The sequence below is a fragment of the Pundamilia nyererei genome, unplaced genomic scaffold, assembly GCF_000239375.1.
Source record: "Pundamilia nyererei isolate P.nyererei 1_Seehausen unplaced genomic scaffold, PunNye1.0 scaffold00174, whole genome shotgun sequence".
Taxonomy (NCBI): domain Eukaryota; kingdom Metazoa; phylum Chordata; class Actinopteri; order Cichliformes; family Cichlidae; genus Pundamilia; species Pundamilia nyererei.
Window position 1 is genome coordinate 766,332 of NW_005187575.1, and position 18,736 is coordinate 785,067.

General features: G+C 40.7%; 1 protein-coding gene across 3 annotated transcripts in view; it reads right to left on the bottom strand.

The window, feature by feature from the left end:
* The window catches only part of fynb (FYN proto-oncogene, Src family tyrosine kinase b), a 74,710-nt gene that overhangs the window by 15,173 nt on the left and 40,801 nt on the right, over positions 1-18,736 (bottom strand). For all 3 annotated transcript variants that reach the window (XM_005746191.2, XM_005746190.2, XM_013914141.1), the window contains exons 3-5: positions 13,708-13,964; positions 6,768-6,864; positions 1,892-1,990 (exon numbers count right to left, since the gene is read on the bottom strand). In XM_005746191.2, coding sequence (XP_005746248.1) covers positions 1,892-1,990; positions 6,768-6,864; positions 13,708-13,954 — 443 coding nt within the window. In that variant the 5' untranslated portion in view covers positions 13,955-13,964. The remainder of the gene's footprint in view (positions 1-1,891; positions 1,991-6,767; positions 6,865-13,707; positions 13,965-18,736) is intronic.

Below are 18,736 nucleotides of genomic sequence, written 5' to 3' on the forward strand. Positions count from 1 at the left end.
ACTATGCAGCCCATTCAGCAACTGAAGAATTTGAAAGTAAATTAAAACAAAATATAATTTTACATTAAATAAAAAAGTTTTAAACTTAATTAAAATAAAACATGTCTTAAATTAAAATAAAACATGTCTTAAATTAAAATAAGTAAACTGTCATGTTTGTTGCTGCCAAAAAAAAAGTTAAACACATTTGGACAGTGAAGGAATGTCAGGATTCTTGCTCAGAAAAAGGATCAACATGCTCTGAAGTCAGAGTTCCAGTCCACAAAAACTTTTTTTGTAACAAAATATCGATTTCTGCTGTCCCTGTATCGCTACATTATTAGCAAACAAAATATCACGATACTACACAGTATCGATTTTTTCCACCACCCCTAATGGCAACGTGAGAGCAATAATTTGGAAAACGATTCGTGCTCAACACTACCCAGCAGCTGTCTCTGCTCCCCTCACAGATTTCTGAGTGCCCTTTCAACTGATAGATGTACTACAACCGTAAGCTCCATCAACAAAAGCATCAATTACTGCTTTGTTAGCTACATTTAACTACATTTTTTATAGAAAAAAATACACTGCTCAAAAATCTTAAGGGAACACCTGATCATCACAGTATAAGTTAGTCAGTTAAACTTTAGGGATATCATCCCCAGCCGTGTGTTCCTCCTGTTATGCATTCCTGCCTCATTACCTGGTGTGTGTATAGTGTGTGCTTTCCTTTGTTCAGTTTGATCGTCTGCGTTTCCTCCTGCATGTTATCATCCTCTGTGGTTCCTTTGGATTACCTCTGTCCTCGTGTTTCCAAGTTTTCTAGTTTCAGGTTTGCGTTATCTTAATGCTTAGTTTTGGTTAGTTTTCTCTGTGCCACCTGTTTGTACTTTTGTTCAACCATCAATAAAGGCTTTTGTTATCATCCACCTTCGTCTCAGTTTGCCTCCACTTGGGTCCTCAGCCTCATTCCTTCCATGCCAACTGCCCCGGCAGACGTGACAAAGACAACCTCCAACAAGAGATCGTCGTTCTCTCCTTGTCCCCCTGACTCAATTTTCTTTCGTTTTTTGTTTTCAATAGGATCCTTGTCACTACTGGTAGCATGAAACAGTACCTGTAGTCCATTCAAGTTGAGGAAGTAGTCTGGCTCTTTTAGAAAGGCACATAGGGTTTTCTGCATCTCCTAATACAGTCTCACAAGTGTTCAGGAGTAGCAAGAGACATGAGAAGAGCTGGGCAGGGATATATACATGCATTAACCCTGAAGCTGGACCAGTATGTACTACTTTGTGTGAGCAGGGGCATCAGTACCAGAGCCCCCCAAAATGACCTCCAGTGATCTACTTGTGCATGTTTCCCAACAACATGTCAGAATCAGATGCTATAAGGTTGACATTAGTGCCCTTTATCAGGCCCTGTGCTGACAGACCAACACCATATAGTTTGAATGGCATTCGCCAGAGAACACCAGAACTGGCAGGTCTGCCACTGGTGCTTCATTCTCTTGTCCTATGTGAGCTCGTTAGCTTACCACTGTATGAAAATGCTTCTCTACAAAGCTAAATGCACAAGAATAATATAATTCTTCACAGTGAATTGACTGAATCTTGATTCAGAAAAACATCTGTGTGGAAGATTACAATAATCCATCCATTTGATGTCTGAATCAAACATAATACTCTTTATAGTGTCACATAAATGCCATTTTATAAGGCCAGTAGAAAAGCTTGCCTTGAGTATAAAGTATAAACTGTTCCTCTCTCCTGAACTTCCTTTCTCAGAAGGTTAACGTGCGGCTGTCAGTCTGAAGCTTCACATCCACTAATCTCAAAGTACTTCAGAGCACATTCTCTATGAAAGTCAGCGGGTATGAACAAGTGCACGCTCACACACATATGCTACTTACTCTTCAGCCTGGATAGAGTCCACTGGAGCCACATAATTACTGGGAATGTAGCCGCTGCCACCGGTAGTGAGGGAGCGAGCATCCCACCAGTCCCCTTCACTGAAAGACAAAAAGAGGAATAGGGTGAGGAAAGGAGAACATTCATACAACTTCATTTTATATGAGCTGACATGCTCTGGTCCACTCACTTGTGCAACATATATAGAACTCTATAATCCCTATATAAGTTTAAAATTAAGAAACAGCTAAAAGAAATGCACGTTATCAAAGAACAGCTCAATGAGTTCAGGAGAGCATATTTTAGCCGCTGAAGTAAGAACATAATGATGATATAATGAAGATGTATTTTTTTGAAGGTGTATATTATTATTTCCTCATCATCAGAAAACACGTTATAAAAAGCTGAAGCTGGTCCTGATGTTTCCTAACGAGACGAGGAAGAAACTGAGATCCTGGGTTCATCCAATCCTCATGAGAAGGCAGCAGCAAGGAGGCTTTCATGGTTTAAACCAGGAGTTCGAGTTAAAGCACCACATCTGGAAAAAAATTCACAGAGGCTGAGGTGAAATAGTACTATACTAGTAATTATAATATATTATAATAATTCAACCAGGCTGCATTTTGAGCTACAAGTACACTCGTTGCCAAATGCAGTCATCTGATTGGTCAGTTCTGTTTATTTAGACCTAAAAAATCTGAAAACTTGAGCTTGGCTCAAAAAATGAATCCAATGAAATTACCAAGTCAGCGTGAAGGTCTGAAAAATGCTCACTAGACTGTTCTATAATGTTCTACTAGAAATAATCTCCAAGGACAAGCACTATATCCCCCAGTCCTCTGAAATGTTTGTTGAAAAACTACTGCTGGCCTCCAATTTCTTAATTAATAATAAGCAATCAATTGTAATCAAATAATAATTAAAGTTCTAAAACAGACGTCTTGATATGAAGACTATAATGTCAAAAAGGAAATTGACATTAATAAGCTAAATCAAGTAGCTAAATCAATATTTTTGACCCATATTAAAAATATAAAGACAAAGTATGGAGATCACAAAACGCTGAGAGGTCGAATCACACCAGTAGTTTAGAGTTTCAGATTGGATTTGCCAACAAAAGTAAAAATGTACTGTACGGTCCCCAACCCCCGGGCCTCGGACCGGTACCGGTCCGTGAGTCGTTTGGTACCGGGCCGCGAGAGTTGAGGCTCAGGTGTGAAATGTATGGTTTTCAGGGTTTTTATCGGTTTTCAGCGTTATTTTGTTATTGTCTTTATCGTTAACTCGGTTTTCCTGGGTCTTTTCACGTGTGTTATGAATAAATCTTCTTTTTTCCGTACCAGTACTAGTTTTATCCGCGACACCTTAAAGGCCGGTCCGTGAAAATATTGTCGGGCATAAACCGGTCCGTGGCGCTGCTGTAGTATCTAACAATGTACCCTTCGTCTCTCCATCTCTGTGCTAAAACAGTGCCTCACTGACATGCTGTACCACTCTGCACTTATTACTATCATGTCCCTTACACACTGGGAAGGAATGGCTTTAGATGTGTGTGAGTTTATCTATGCATGAGAGAGACGGTTATAAGACAGAGAAAGAGACAGAGAGAGGGGAGTGGAGGAAAGGGGAGGAGCGCAGAGGCGTTGCTGAGCCTTCATTTATTCTGAATAAAGCCATGATGAGGATTGCCTGGGGACGACATCCCAGGCAGAAACAGACACGCTTCCCTTTGTTCAGAGGGGATCCCTTGGGAAGGGAGGGAGAGAGGCACACATGAAGTCTCAACAATAAACCTTCTGAGGGTAAAAAGTATGCAGCAGTAAGAGGATGTGTTTTTCTGTCTAATGTCGATATGTGTGTTTGCATGGAACCGGGGAGGCATAAACAGACGGGGTGGGGTGGGCCCCAGTCTGTCCCGCTGCCTCTTTTGTCTCCTGAAACAAACCCTTTAAACCAACTCTGCACCACCACAAAAAGACTGAAAACAACAACGAGAGTAAACAAGGAACCTCCCTCCTGTCTCCAAATGGATTCAAATCCTCTTTCCCTGTGGTGACTGCTGATGAGAGTATAATTAAATACAGCACTGTGTCGACTGAGACGAGTGGTACAGACGGCCATTCAAACCACAGCACGTTTATTCATAGCCTGTGGTCGGATCAGAACAATTCAAGTTGAATTTACTAATAGTGTAATCGTATAGTGTAGGATTCTTTTTCTTTATTATGTCTGATGAAGCTACACAATAACACGCTCAATGGTGGCTTACAAAAAACCTGAGCTGAAGGGAGTGGCTTCTAAACATTCAGAGATGTTTCCTTTAGGATGCCATCATGTAACACAAAGGAGACACATTGCCTTCTGTCAGCTGAGACTCTCCCAGAACTAGTTTGTTGCCCAGGCAGGCGGGGGCATCTGTTAGTCACTGCCAGCTCTGACAGGCTGGAGCAGACGAAGGCTTTAGGCAATTTTACTGCCTTTCTCCACCAGGGGTCAGTGTGGGCAGCTGAAAGGAGCCCTGACCATACTTGAGGCGTGGGTGGATGGAGAGAGGTGGAAAGGAGAGAAGTAAGGGAGTAAAGATATAGCTCTCTATGTTTCATGCTGGGGAGAAAGACATACAGAAAGGAGGAAGATGAGGGAGGTTGGGGCTTTAATGACACTTTTTTCCTGCTCTGGCTGGAGCCCTGGAAAGGCCGAGGTGTGTTGTGGAATGTGCAAGACAGCGGCTAAGTGGGTGTGGCGAGAAGGAAGGCTAACCTTGTTGTGCCATAAGGCACTCATGTATGGACAAGAGGCTGAAAATGAAAATGAATCAGAAGAAAACTCACATGGGAACTGCATTACCTTTTAACAATAGAGGCTTGTGCTTGTTTATAATATAGTATCAGTAAGATCACCAATACAAACATCCATGTTACTAAAATTAGCAGCACTGACTCACTTCTACAAGGAATCACGGGGAATTTGTGAACTTCTTTCCCATTTTTGACCTAAATTTAGTCTCTAAGGTTTATATAGATTGCTCCACCGTTAGAATTTACTTAGAATTTTCTCTGAAACCAAAAAGATAAATTTGTGCAATTTCCACATTATTTCTAACAAACTACTTCAAGCTGCTGCCCGATTAATTTGACAACCCATATTAGCATGTTGATTTATTTATATTTATCAAGGACAATGGAAATCAAGATTGTAAAAGCTAAAAGCTGAAAACTTAGCGGTCCACCCTCTTATCTCAATATGGTCACTCCAAAGCCAGTGGGTGACAATTACCATTTATATACATTGATCAGGGAAAGCAAGGTAGCACTACTTGCCCAGTGAAATCAAAAAATAAACATCAATTTCAAAGCAAAAGATTTCTTTCCCTTCGCATCTCAAACAGCGCTCTTCATCATGGCCTGTCTCATCTCTCTCCGTCTCTTAAAAATTACTGCCATATTGTTGTCGCTGGAAGCAGCCTTAACTCTGAATGACTATGAGTCCAGTGAAATCTGAAGTGTGTCTCATTTCTGCTGGTGTATCTGTCCTGATTTAAGCTTGTCACAATGTAAAGTCAGCAGCTTTTTCTGGTGTCTGTGTGTGAGCATTGTGGATAAACCTCTCGTATTTGACAAGAAACTGATAAGAGACAAGAGACTAGCGAGGTAGACAAGCTGCTGCTGGCTCTGCTTTCACTGCTCTGAGATCAGTTACCATCTGCACCTACTGTTAGCAAGTAAACAAGCTTCTGTGATTTCTCATCTTTGCATATAAGTTTGATCTTATTAGCCTTATAAGGAAAACTGAAGTCAATATCAGTGTTATACACTATACAGTGTTATATACTAGATTGATAGAAACTTTGTTTTCATGGTTGCATTCTTCTTACAAGTAATAAACCCAACTTTTCTCTGAAAAATAAATATTCAATTTTGAAATCCAGCAGCAATATACCAGCAACGTAATACTGTCACTCCACTGTGTTCATGTGCTTAGAAATCACAAAACTAACAGCAACACTCACAGCCTACTGTTTAATTCTGAAACTATATGGGTCCCCTCTGCAGTGCTATTCTGCACATGTACTGAGCAACCTTATTACAATGAAATGTGAAGGAGAACAGGGTCACAGCGCAGTCCCAGCAGTGTTCATGCTCTCCTCAAATGTCAGCGCACTGCCGCAGGAACCCAAACAAACAGAGGCAGGCCGAGATGCAGCCGGATGCAGACACAAAGACAATGAAAACCATCAAGGATAGTTAAAGAGCTGGCAGATGATTGTGGCTCTTTTCCCGTTCAGTCACACACACACACACACACACACACACACACACACACACTTTGCTGCAGTTCTCCTGACTAGCAGAAAGGCAAGCCAACATGACTGTGGGTGTAACTTAGGCACTTCCTGTTCAGAAGGAAGTCTTGAAGTTACACTACACTCATCACTGCTGGTTGGAGATCCTGCTCCACCCTCTGTAAAATCATGACTGTCATGTTGCTTGTTCAAGCCACCACTTTTACCTCATGTGAAAGGCTCTGCACCCTTTAATGCCATACCCTATGAAAAGCTGCTGCCAATTCTGGCTTTCTCAACCAGCTACTGTGGTCTTAGGTCTTATTTCATGGTTTGAATAATTGAGTTTTCAACGCTGAGGTTGCCAGAGCAGAACACAGCTTTTATGTTTCACAAACTGAAGCAGTAGAGCAGGCTTATTTTGGGCTCTTTCCTGCTCTACATTATGAAACCAAAACATTTCTTTTTCGTGTACAAGCTGCCACTTTCGACTCATCTGAAAACTTGTCTGCGCCTCTCCAAGTAGCTAGCGCCATCTTCTCGTAGACTTGCATTTCTCCTGAGTGTGGACAGACTGATAAGCAGCTGCAACTTACGTGCTGTTGATAATCTGGAACCTCTCTCCCTTCTTGAAGCTGAGGTCATCTTCTGTCCGTGCCTCGTAGTCATAAAGTGCCACAAAGAGGGTGACTCCTGCAGGAGGGACCAAACCATAGTGTCAGCGCTAGGAGGATTAGCAAGAAAATCAAGTTTAAAATGACACTCTGAACTGAAATGAGCTGCAACAACAGCTCCTTCACAATGAGGATAAAGGAACAACTGTGTGAAGTACATTGTATGGTAGCAGATCTTTTTAAACTTTTAAAATCAGAACAACATGACTTTTTAGATGCAACTCCTAGAAGGTAAAAATGAAAGATCTTGTACAAGAACTTCAGCCGAATGGGTGAAGACAAAAGCAGAAAAAATGGAACTATTTGATTGATTGTATACTATTGTATGGTACTAAGGAGGTTCTTAAAATATATTAAAACTATTTTTTGGTTGGCAGTTGGAACTGTTTAGCCTGAGGCAGTAGAGACTGACTGTACATACACTAGGATAGGTTCTGCTGTAGCTCCGTAATGTCCGTTCAAAGCTTTTTCTAACATAGTCACGATCCAAATCCTCTTTAACATGTTCAGTGTTGATGAGACTCCTTCTACACACAAGTACTGCCGTCACTTTCTGTGTATATAATCAAGTGCTCTTTGAGGATAGACTGTTAGAATGTTTAGCCCTTAACTCCCTTCGCAGCATTAATTTCACCGATAACCACAAAATGCTGAAGATTCTTGAAAGAAGATCAAGGACGAGATACGATGCTGCCAACCATGGCTAAATTGGAAAGAGCGATGGACAACAGCATCGTCCATCTTTCCAGAGAGACATTGATCGATTGCACTGGGTTGAAGTCCAATGACTAAATCAGAAACAGACAAAAACGAGCTAAAAAGATACAAGTTCAGTTTCTGTACAATCATGGTGTGTGGTGGATGTGAATACCGGATCATCTGAAAGATAAAACATAAACATTGAAATATCAGATAGAAACCTTGTTTTATAATGGTTTCAAACCATCAAACCGACACGTCAGACACAAACTAAATCCACCAGCTTCCTGCAGTTTACCACAAGTTATATTTATGACCTTCTAATACCTTTGTTAATGCCACTATGGTTAAGCAATTTGACAAAGCAATAATATTTGGTTCATGTAGTTCATTGCAGGCTTGCCCATGTCCTTGTCACCGTGGAAATCTTGTATGTAGGCTATCAATTTAGGCTAATATGTTAGAGCTGCTTGACCTGGAATTGCTGCTTTTCACTGATTTGATTCCTTCTGTGCCAGGATCGAAACCCTTGAGCAATATTTTGAGATTCATTTTAAATTGTAATGTTAGAAGAAAAAGCTGTATGTTGATTCCTGCTTCTCAGGTCTTAGCATTCTGAATATTTGAAGACCTGATTTACCAGTTAAGTCCTTATTTTTAGATTATTGTCTTCATCTTTTTAAGGATTCAGGAAGGCTTTTAGTCTGAAAGAACCAGCGAGTCTTAATCATACACATCACGTTTACTCTGTGACACTATATGCTTTATATTTGTAGACTAACTTTTGCAGAATCAATATTCTCCTCCACCAGTTTTGTTAATTTACCTCTTATCACAGATGTAAGAAAGAACAGTATCCTTTAAATATCTATCTCAGCACTGTTTTCTGACCCTTACACACCTTTTATAGAATATGTTATTGGATAACAGGAGGTCAACAATAAAAAGAGACTAAGGAAGAAAGAAATTCAAACTGGTACAGTAATAAAAAAGCAATAGAAGAAACAATCAAAAAGGCATTTTGTCTAGACACTGGCTCAGTCAAATTCTGGCAACATTGTGACATGGAGTGATCTTTGCTTACCTTTAATTGAAGCTAAAACCCACACAGAACTGCTAAAACTGCTACAAGATAGTTTCAAAGTGTTGGCAAAAGTTCAAAATTGACCTTACAAGCCAGAGCTTCTGCTTGCCTAAAGCAAATCCACCACTTCAATTAGATAAAGCTGACAGTAATGTGAATGTAGCAGCAGGGCAGCCAAAGGTCTGACATTGAATTGTCCAGTGACAGAAGCTTGAATATGGACTTACTTCAATCCAGCCTGACTCCCATCAGACTGGCTAAAACTCGAGATAAAGACCAGTGGCCTGCAAAACCTTTTCAGCCATGCCAGCATTATCTCAACGACTCCACACAGACAAGACTGAAAACATCAAGCTGGCTGAAATAGAGCAGAAGTTGTTGTTTTCCCTTTCAAAAGCCATTACAAAGTGACTTTTATGAACAAATCTCGAATGCCTTTCTGCTTCTCTGTTTGTCACACCAAACTGCAATAATCCTGACAACAAGGCAGGTGTTGTGGAAAGTTCAACTGGAAAACCTCGCAATGTGTGAAACGAAAGCAGTTATGTAATGCTTTCAATGTCCAAATAACGATTCTACTGACTGGGACTGAGTCAAATGAATGCAACGACTTGGATAAGTGAGAGCAAAACAACCTGCTTATACAATATGAGTACTTATTAATACAGTGTGAAACCCTTACTCTGTCTTTACACTGTATTTGTAATGTTATAACAGATACAACTTCGAAATCTAAAGTTGTTAACAGTAACATCTGAAAGGTTGAAACATCATTTTTATAACAGGCTTTACATGGCAGAATCTGTAATCTAGCTGCGTTTGCATTTTCTATAACATTTTACCACAAATAAAACAGATTAAACAGTTACCTCCTCCTAACCTGCTGATATCATTAGCTGCTATTAGCCCATTCTGCATCTATTAATGTGGGTATATAATGCTTTGATATTTGCTGAATTTACCCAATTTTTGGTTAACATTACATAAAGCAGAAAATGATACTTGAGGTAATTTACAAACAACCCCATAATTTGTACAGAAAAGTAGCTGTAGCTCGATTGCACCATCTGGAGCACAGTTGAACACACATGCGAGTGGCATAATATGGCAAGTTGGTAACTACTTTGTGAAATACATTGATGGAAAGTTTTCCTCTTTCAATATTAGGTGAACATACTTCACGTAGATATGCAGAGAAAAAGCAAAAATCTAGTTCTGGTAAGTTATAGAAAGAAAATTGTTTTCTGCTGACTTTTTAGTGGATATATATAATGTCACTTACAGAGCGTGATATTTTATTAATTTCAACATATTGGCGGATGTTCTTTTTTCTTGAAACACATAAAACATAAAGGTAAGCGTAGTTCTTCATTGTTCCAAACACATATGCCACCAACAAGGAAGCCCTCTGGTGGACAAGCTATACAACGTCAACACACATAACATAGTTGAAGGGTGTTTCTTATTTCTTCTTTTTTTTAATTTAATGGCTATTACTGATACTGATAGACTGACAAACAGATAATATATCAAACAGACCATTTTTCAATGCTATTTGAATGATTGTCTTTCGCCAATTAAAAAACTACTGCGATGACGGAGATACCTCTTATGGGAGGTTAAAGTACAGACAAGAACATGTAAACAGCCATACGTTACCATACGCATGCACGCAAAGCTCCTGAAAGTTGAACAAGAAAGTTGGTCTTTGAACTGGAATTTATCTTAACGACAGACAAAAACTTCTCTGATTATCTGGATGCTCATCTTTCTTCCACCATTTCATCAACTGTAACTGTAATGATATTATCAATAACAAATGATGGCTCCAGTTATGAAAATAAGACCCCAAATCAAATATTATCTTTTAACAGCTCAGAAATCCAATTTTAGTTTCGCTCCATTTGTCTCGCCTCGTAACAGGTCTCAGGTCTGAGACGACAGCAGCTGTTTGATGCTGTAGAGTGTTTGACATATGAAAGCTGAACGGGCAATTCTTTAGAGTCCACTTACACCGGCTTGATAATTCAAGTAATTTCTCATCAGAGTCTCATCAAACGGATTCTTTGTCAGGAGGCAGCAGTGATATGAAGAGGCTTGTTGTGATGGAACTGCAGATAAAGAGGACCTGCTGTTACTTATGTGAAAAACCAACACAGATGTGAGAGGAGACCTTTAAAAAGAGTGTTTGATTGAAACACTCGAGTTCTCCAACCGAACAACATCAACAAAATCTTCAAGCCAGAACAGCTGTTTGTGGTGTTTGAATGTTCGATTAGGTCAGCAGAGGTGAGCGCCAACTATAAACTAGTTTATCGATCAGAGTTGTCTGTTGCGATGCCACTCAATTAGTTACATAAGACCATGGTACTAGCCGAAAGTTTCCATTTGGGGAGAATGACATCAGCAAAAGATCAACTGATCAATAAGATTTCAGATACCAGCTCCACTGAAGGGGCTGACTGGGGCTGAGGAGAATGAGCTAGGCAGCTGCGTTATAACAAGGCTTTAAATCCAAATTTCTCCCACCAGGAGAAAATTAAAGAGCTAAACCCCTCTCTGCTTCTCTACCACCGTGTGGATTTGGATTATACAGAGCAGAAAAATAATCCACACTTTCAGGGAGTGTTCTGCTAAGTTGAGTGGAAATGCAGAGTTCCTCTGCATAGCAGCCTGGACTCAGTCAAACACAAAGGATATCCTGAGTAGGAATATTCCCTACCTAAACAATGAAACCGGCACACAAAGGCCGGTGCTAATGCCAGTCGGACATTCCTGACATGGCCGGGCTGGGGTCGGACTGTCGAGGTTTTTGGGATGTTATGGGAAGTCTTTAACAGCAAGAGAAACCCCTCTTAGTTTGCTTTTGCATATGGAGGCGTATGCCTGTGGGTGGCTGTGAGCACAACACTATTACTAGGCCCAGTCAGCACCTTAATTGTGTGGGACTGAGACAAAAAGAACTAACACTCACACTTCAGGCTGTGATGGAAATCCTTCCCGTCTTCTGTCAAGCAATAAAGAGTATTTTCTCCAAGAAATTTGTTATTTACTCCCTCTATGTTGCTTGTTTGCAAAATACCATTTGTCTCTCAGCAGCATTGTCCTCACACTTCACATGACAGGACTGCTCAGATGCGAAAGCAAAGATGGAACAAGGATATGATCAGTTTTCTGCTTCTCTTCTGCAGTGATTTTCTAAGGAACAGTTGCTCTTTTTATATGTCACACTATTCCCAAATGGTAACTAACAACTACAAACACAGTCTAATCTGTTTGCCACTGAGCAGATCTGCAAAAGAAGCTGAATATAAAGGTTTTCTTGCCCTATGTCACAGCAGTGGTGACAGGCAAGCTCTGCTCTTTGTTTTCCCATTCTGTTATCATCCAAGTCCAGGGATCAAAACTGGCTGTTGTGAGCAGAGTCATCAAAGTCTTGATACGCTTCAAATGAACTTGAATTGTCTGGCATCCTCATGGCAGAATTGCAGTGGGAAAATGGTATTCTTTGTCCCACTTGTTAATGTTAATGATACAAAGAAGTTCAAAAGACACAATTCATGGAGATTATGGTGGCCAAGGGAGGCGTTTTCAACCCACAGTGAAAGGGACGACTTTTTGTCTTCCCTGTTAATGTGCTTTTAGAATTTAGAAAATATAACTTATAAAATATAACTAAATGCTTTTTAAAACTGAAGAGAGACGTTGCAGTCATATTTGTTGGGATCCTAAAGTCTGAAGCACCGTTGGATTTTATACTTCACTGTTGTAAAAGTTCAATTAGCTTCAACTCTGACTTTGTTTGGCGTTGACCTTCCAATTTGCAACTAATAAGATCACAGCTGTCCACGATGTAACCCGTGATAAACTTGTGATAGATGAAAAGGTTATTGTCTCTGTGTTTGAGTCCTCAGAAGCCTACGACAACACCGTCATGTTCTGCCACGATCTTAGCTGGAACACTACAGCATCCAACAACAACACTAATACCTGTCGACAGACATACTAGAAACTTCAGTCAGTTTCCTTTGCAGGGTAAATTGGCATACCAGCACTGTGTTTAATCACAAATTTAGGGCAAAGTTTTAGAGCACATGAAAAAATGTTTTAATAAAAGATTTGGTAATTAATGGAGAGTTTATGACTGTACGGAGATGAAAGGAAATAACTAAGGCTTCATTTATAATTTAAAACTGAACCTAAACCTTTTGTGCATAGGTAAAGCACAGGTGTAGTGTAAGGACGGCACTGGTACAATGTAGGTAAGGTAAGGTGTAGGTACAGCACAGATAAAAACAGTCAAGGCGCAACAGGAGATGTATACATCTGTGTACTTGCCACAGCACTTGCCACTCACTTGTACACCACTTGCATTTAATCATCACTTATTGTTATTTTTTTTCCCAGCCTCCCGACCCCAACCACCAACAGGTTACGGCTGATTGATGTCCCTTCCTGAGCCTGGTTCTACAGGAGGTTTCTTCCTGTTAAAAGGGAGTTTTTCCTTCCCACTGTTGCCAGTGCTTGGACAAAGAGGGCCGTCTAATTTTCTCTGTATTACTGTAAAGTCTTTACCTTACAATATAAAGCTCCTTGAAAATGACTGTTGCTATGATTTAGCCCTTTGTAAATATAATCACATTGAATTGAACTAAATTGAATTGGTAAAGCTCTGGATATTGATAAATCAACCTTAAGTACCAACGCTCTTTCATGTCAAAGTTGTTTAGACATGCGAGGTACCCTGCTGGCCTGCCTGTGCAGGTACATTCATTAGTACTGTGACAAAATGGAAAACCCATCAAGATGAGGATGGCAATATAAATTAGGTATAAAGAAGGGAATTTTGACAGCACTGCTTAGTCTCCCTACACTGGGATCTTCAACAAATGGATCTACTTTTCTGAAGCTAACAGGCACGTCCTCAGGCTTTTTATAGCTCAGGGAAAAAAACCCTAATCAGGACAGGTCTTACAGCAAATGCGAAGCATACTGTATATTACTGTGCAATTAATATATATATATTGAATCACTTTTCATTACTTTCACATTCAGAAATAAAAATTGTGATTCCTTTACCTGTTCCACCCCGGGTCCTCAGCGTTCCCGTGTGTGAAGAAGTGCTGACTCCCCCGAAGACGGTCATCCCCTGTCCTACAGGAGCATGGAAGTTGTTGTAGTTGGGGATGGCGGTGACCCCGAAGTTGGGGTAGTGCTGTGGCGTGGGGTCGGCCCCATAGCGGTAGCCCGCTCCCTGGGAGATGCTGTTGTCTCGGTCATCTGTGAGTTTGGTTGCCTCCTTATCCTTGCATTGCACACAGCCCATTATCTATAATCTGTTCACGACACAGAAACAAGAGGCATTTTTTGAGTTTGGATAATAACTGTTGACTGGAGTGACAGGTCATTAAAAACAAAATGACTGCAGCTAACCAAAAAAAACCCCATCCAATTGATTATATAAGTAATAAGGAATGAAATGTAATAATGAGCAAGGGAAATAAACACGCTACAAGAGCCTTAATTCAGGCAATAAATAAAAATTATATACTTTCAACCTGATGGATGGATCGATAGGATGAGCTGGAGAACAGAGCTTAGCCACACTCCACAACAAACAGAACTGAAGCCATCGCTCTGTTCAAAGGTTTTAGTTCACACCATTTTCTCTACAGCTGAGATCCTTCCACTGATTAGCACTCTGGTCTGAGACACGGGGACCTTTTTTTACATAGCCTGACATACAGCTTGGTCTCTGGATGAGTCACACAAACAGTGTTTCTCTTTTATGGCCAGGAAGAAAAACAGCTCCTATCACATTGACGGTGCGGAGGCACAGAGCCATGCTGTCAATGTCACCTCGTCAATCTTAATGGATAGCTGTAGGAGGATGGAGAGTCGGCGATTGGACGCTAGTTTTATCACAGAGCCTCCTAATCAAAGTCAGTAACAATCTTCACCTGTCTTTCATGTGCTCGAAGATTTCTGTACCTATAAATCTCAGTTCATGCATCCCTGCCTCTAGCTTACAAGTAAGGTTGGTCAGTATTGAAAGCAGCTCACTCTTCTTACCCAATTTAGTATATTCCTAAATAAATAAATAAAAAACATCTAATTGTTTTCTTAAAGGAAAAAATCTAGAAATATAAGACTATTGGAATGGAACATAAGAAAGAATGAGCAATAAATCTTGTCTCTCCTTGGAAAACAAAATCCTGATCAGGCCTTAAGCTCTGGCCTGTTACATGAAAATATATATTCACTTCCTGTTTCTTTTTAAACCCTAGTTTCCTTCTGTCTTTTACCTCCAGTGACTGCAGAAAATAATTTAATTTATTCACTTGTGAAAAGAGAATATTAAATAAGGAGTGTAGGATTCCCCTCCTTCTTCCCATGATCCATGATCTACAGCAGGGGTGGGGAACTCCAGGCCTCGAGAGCCGGTGTCCTGCAGGTTTTCGATGTGTCCTTGATCCAACACAGCTGATTCAAATGACTAAATTGCCTCCTCAACATGGCTTGAAGTTCTCCAGAGGCCTGGTAATGAACTAATCATTTGACCCAGGGTGATATCTAAAACCTGCAGGACACCGGGCCCTTGAGCTCTAGAGTTCCCCACCCCTGATCTACAGCAGCAAGTGAATCACAGATCATAGGAAGGAATATGAGTCTTCTATCAATCGATAATGTCCCTGATAAACAGGATACTGTGACACAGATAGACAGAACCACATCATGAACCATTATAGCCAACGACTAAGAAAAACTGCTGAGGATATTTAACTTTTCTAGGAGAATCATCTCTTGCAGTTTCAACGTGTCTCCCAGCATCACCTTCACACCCGATTTGATGTGAATTTTCCTCATCTGCTTAGACAGAGTGTCAAAAAACTTGTTGAGCACATTCATGTTGCCTAGGGGAAGAACCATTTTCACTTTGAACTGATAATGACCTTTCCACTGGTATTCTACCCCAGGACAAGTTTACACTGTCAGTCTTATTTTCATGCTTTTGTTGTTTCTGCTGTTCAGATACCAGGGTGCTTTTATACTGCCTGTCTTGTATCTCACTGAGGGTTGGATTCTGACAGATTACCGTTAGGTTTATACCTATCACTGTTCATGGATATGAAAAGTTAAAACTGACCAAACTGATCCGTGAGACTTGAAAGTGACAGTGAAGTGACTGTCTGAGCTCTAGAACAATGGACATTACAAAATTCACTTTCTTTCCTTAAGATCAGGGATGCCCAACTCGAGGCCTTAAGGACTGGTGTCCTGCAGGTTTTAGATACCACCCTGGGTCAACACACCTGAATCAAATGATTAGTTCATTACCAGGCCTATAGAAAACTTCAAGACATGTTAAGGAGGTAATTTAGCTATTTAAATCAGCTGTGTTGGATCAAGAACACATCTAAAACTTGCAGGAGACGGGCCCTTGAAGCCTGCAGTTGGACAACCTCTGCTTAAGATGCTCTACCAGGCACGTACTGTGTCCGTGTTCAGTTGCAGCTTGTTTGCTGGTCTCTCTTTCTTCAGTTCTGCCTTCAGTAAGCAAAAATCATGCTCTTTTGGGATGAGATCAGGTCAATGAGTTGGTCATTGAAGTATATCCCATTTCTTTGTCAGTAGCCCTTAACAATGACACACCTCCTTTAACATCTCCTCCTTAACTTCTCCTTCAAAACCAAAGAAGAAAACTGTCTATTGTGGTCTTTCAGGCCTTTTGGCGCTCTTGCTAGTACTTTTGAGAATGTATTAGATGGCTGATATTCCCAGTCAAAAATTTCTACTATTGGTCTGACGGTTGTTGTTGGTGTTGCGTTCCCACATAGCAGACAGGTCTGGCCCGGATGTAGTGTCAAGCCAGCACTGCTGGCTGACTTCTGGCATGGTACGTGTGTTATGTCATCCAAATAGGGGCCAGGCCTGGCATAGATGGCACTGTTTATGTGATGGCATGCCACATCTGGCCCGATTGTAGTTTGGTTTATGTGGCCCAGGCTCATAGAAAACAGGTCTGGCCCAGATCCGGCATCAAGCTGGCACTTCTGACTGACTGGTGTCATGGCAGGGTGTATGTCAACCAGATGTGGGCCAGGTCTGGCAATGATGACACTGTTTATGTTCCGATTTTCCTATTTCAGTTAAAAGACCCAAATACCACGTTGCAATACTATACTGCTATGGGCCAACGTTTCAAACGCAGGTTTGACAGGTTTGTGAGTGTACACTTTTTCCAAAACGTAGTGAGTGTGTGTGAATTTGGCATGTTGTATAGAGCACTTTGAGTAATCCGGGAGAGAGTAGGAAAGCCCTATCTAAGAATCAGTTAATTCAGTGTCTAAACAGAGTTTTGTCATGTTACTTTTGTACTATTATGTTCCGGCACATGTTGTTATTACATTGCTTGACACACATTAGGCTGACATCTGGGGCCAGAGCAGAAACAGATCCGGGCCATACCAATTTTGCTATGTGGGTTGATGTTGGTTTTTCAGAGTATGACCTCCTTCATTTGCATCAACATCTCTTTAGACCTTACGTATAAAATACCTGTAATCCCCCAAACAGTTAAATACTTTTATTATATCTTTTTAACTACAGCTGAAAGTCTGCATCTAAATTAAGTCTTGACTGTTTTAAAATCCAAAAACTGTACCTCGCTAATGACATCAAATCAATTTGGGAAGAAATTCCTGTGATAAAGATGGTTGCACCTTCCTAAGCTTTTTTTTTGACTGTTAAAGGGGATTTCTTCCTCTCTACTGTCACACGGGCTTCCTCACAGGGGATCATATCATTAATTTCACCCTAATATTGCTGGGCCTTTACCTTACAATAGAAAGTGCCTTAAGAAGACTGTTGTAAACAGTTGTTTTATAAATAAAATGGAATATTCAATCTATGCTTTCGCAATCATGTGGTCCACCGTTATAAGGAGAGAGCTTCCAAGTGCTACCCTCTCCTGGGCTTGACTCTTTGTTGATGCCAGAACAGTGACTAACCATTTAGAACAGGTGCCTCATGCTGACTGACACACTGTGACTATTCTCTTTCAACATAATTATAGACCAGTCCCTCAGATGGCACCAAAGTGCAGACAGAGGCCGAAATGCCTGTCAAGACAATCAGAGGTTGTCACAGCAAGTGGAGGTGTAGAACAGAGACCAGTCTTACTGTAATATTGGTTTGCGTTTAACATCTTCGGCAAAGATATGCCTTTCAAACAAAGTGTTCTGTTTTACTCTTTGTTCTTTCTGTATTGTATTGTATTGTGTATTAGTCATATTAATCAGAATCAGAAATACATTATTAATTCCAAAGGAAATTTTATGCTGTATAATGCCAGATATTATACAAAACACGAAGTGTGGACATCTTCGTTATGTAAGGATGAAAATCAGGAGTGGACAATACCCTTTTCATCCTCTGGCTGAACTTGAGCTGACCTATGCTAAAGCTATGAAACCAGCAGACAGAGTGAATAGAACGCTATGCATGAAGAAGCAGTGCACCAGCACACTCTGTCAGGGGACGCTGTAATGATCAGTGACAGGACGCAGGGAAGGCAGGGAAGGCTAGGCGACAACAGCAGCAACACTACGCTCAGTGCGAGCCTGTAGAGCATCTCTAATCGTACGCTCCCAGCAGAAGCCAACATCAACTGCTGTGTATTCCGACCCTCTACATAACCCACACTTGGCAGAGGCAGAATCAGATTTTATAGAAGGGAAACCGATGTATTGATCCCTCTGAGCTGGATGGAAAGCTGTTCCTGCTGTTAAACGCTAATCTATGGAGGAAGGATGATGACAGATCAGGTCTATATTCCAGAATGGATGGCTTAGCATTACAGCTGGTCACACAGAGCTCGATGCTTTTGACACATTTTTGCTTCTGATTAAAGGCAGATAAAGAGCGATGACACAGAGAAAAATAGACTTGTAAATGCACCCAATGATGCACACACAGAGCATCTCTCAACATTAATATGCAATATGAAAGCACTATGAAGGCCCTGCTGTCACTCAGAGTGGTAGCAGAAGATACAGACAGTGTAAAGTCAGAGGATTGTTATTCTATTCTACTTTACTCTGCTGGG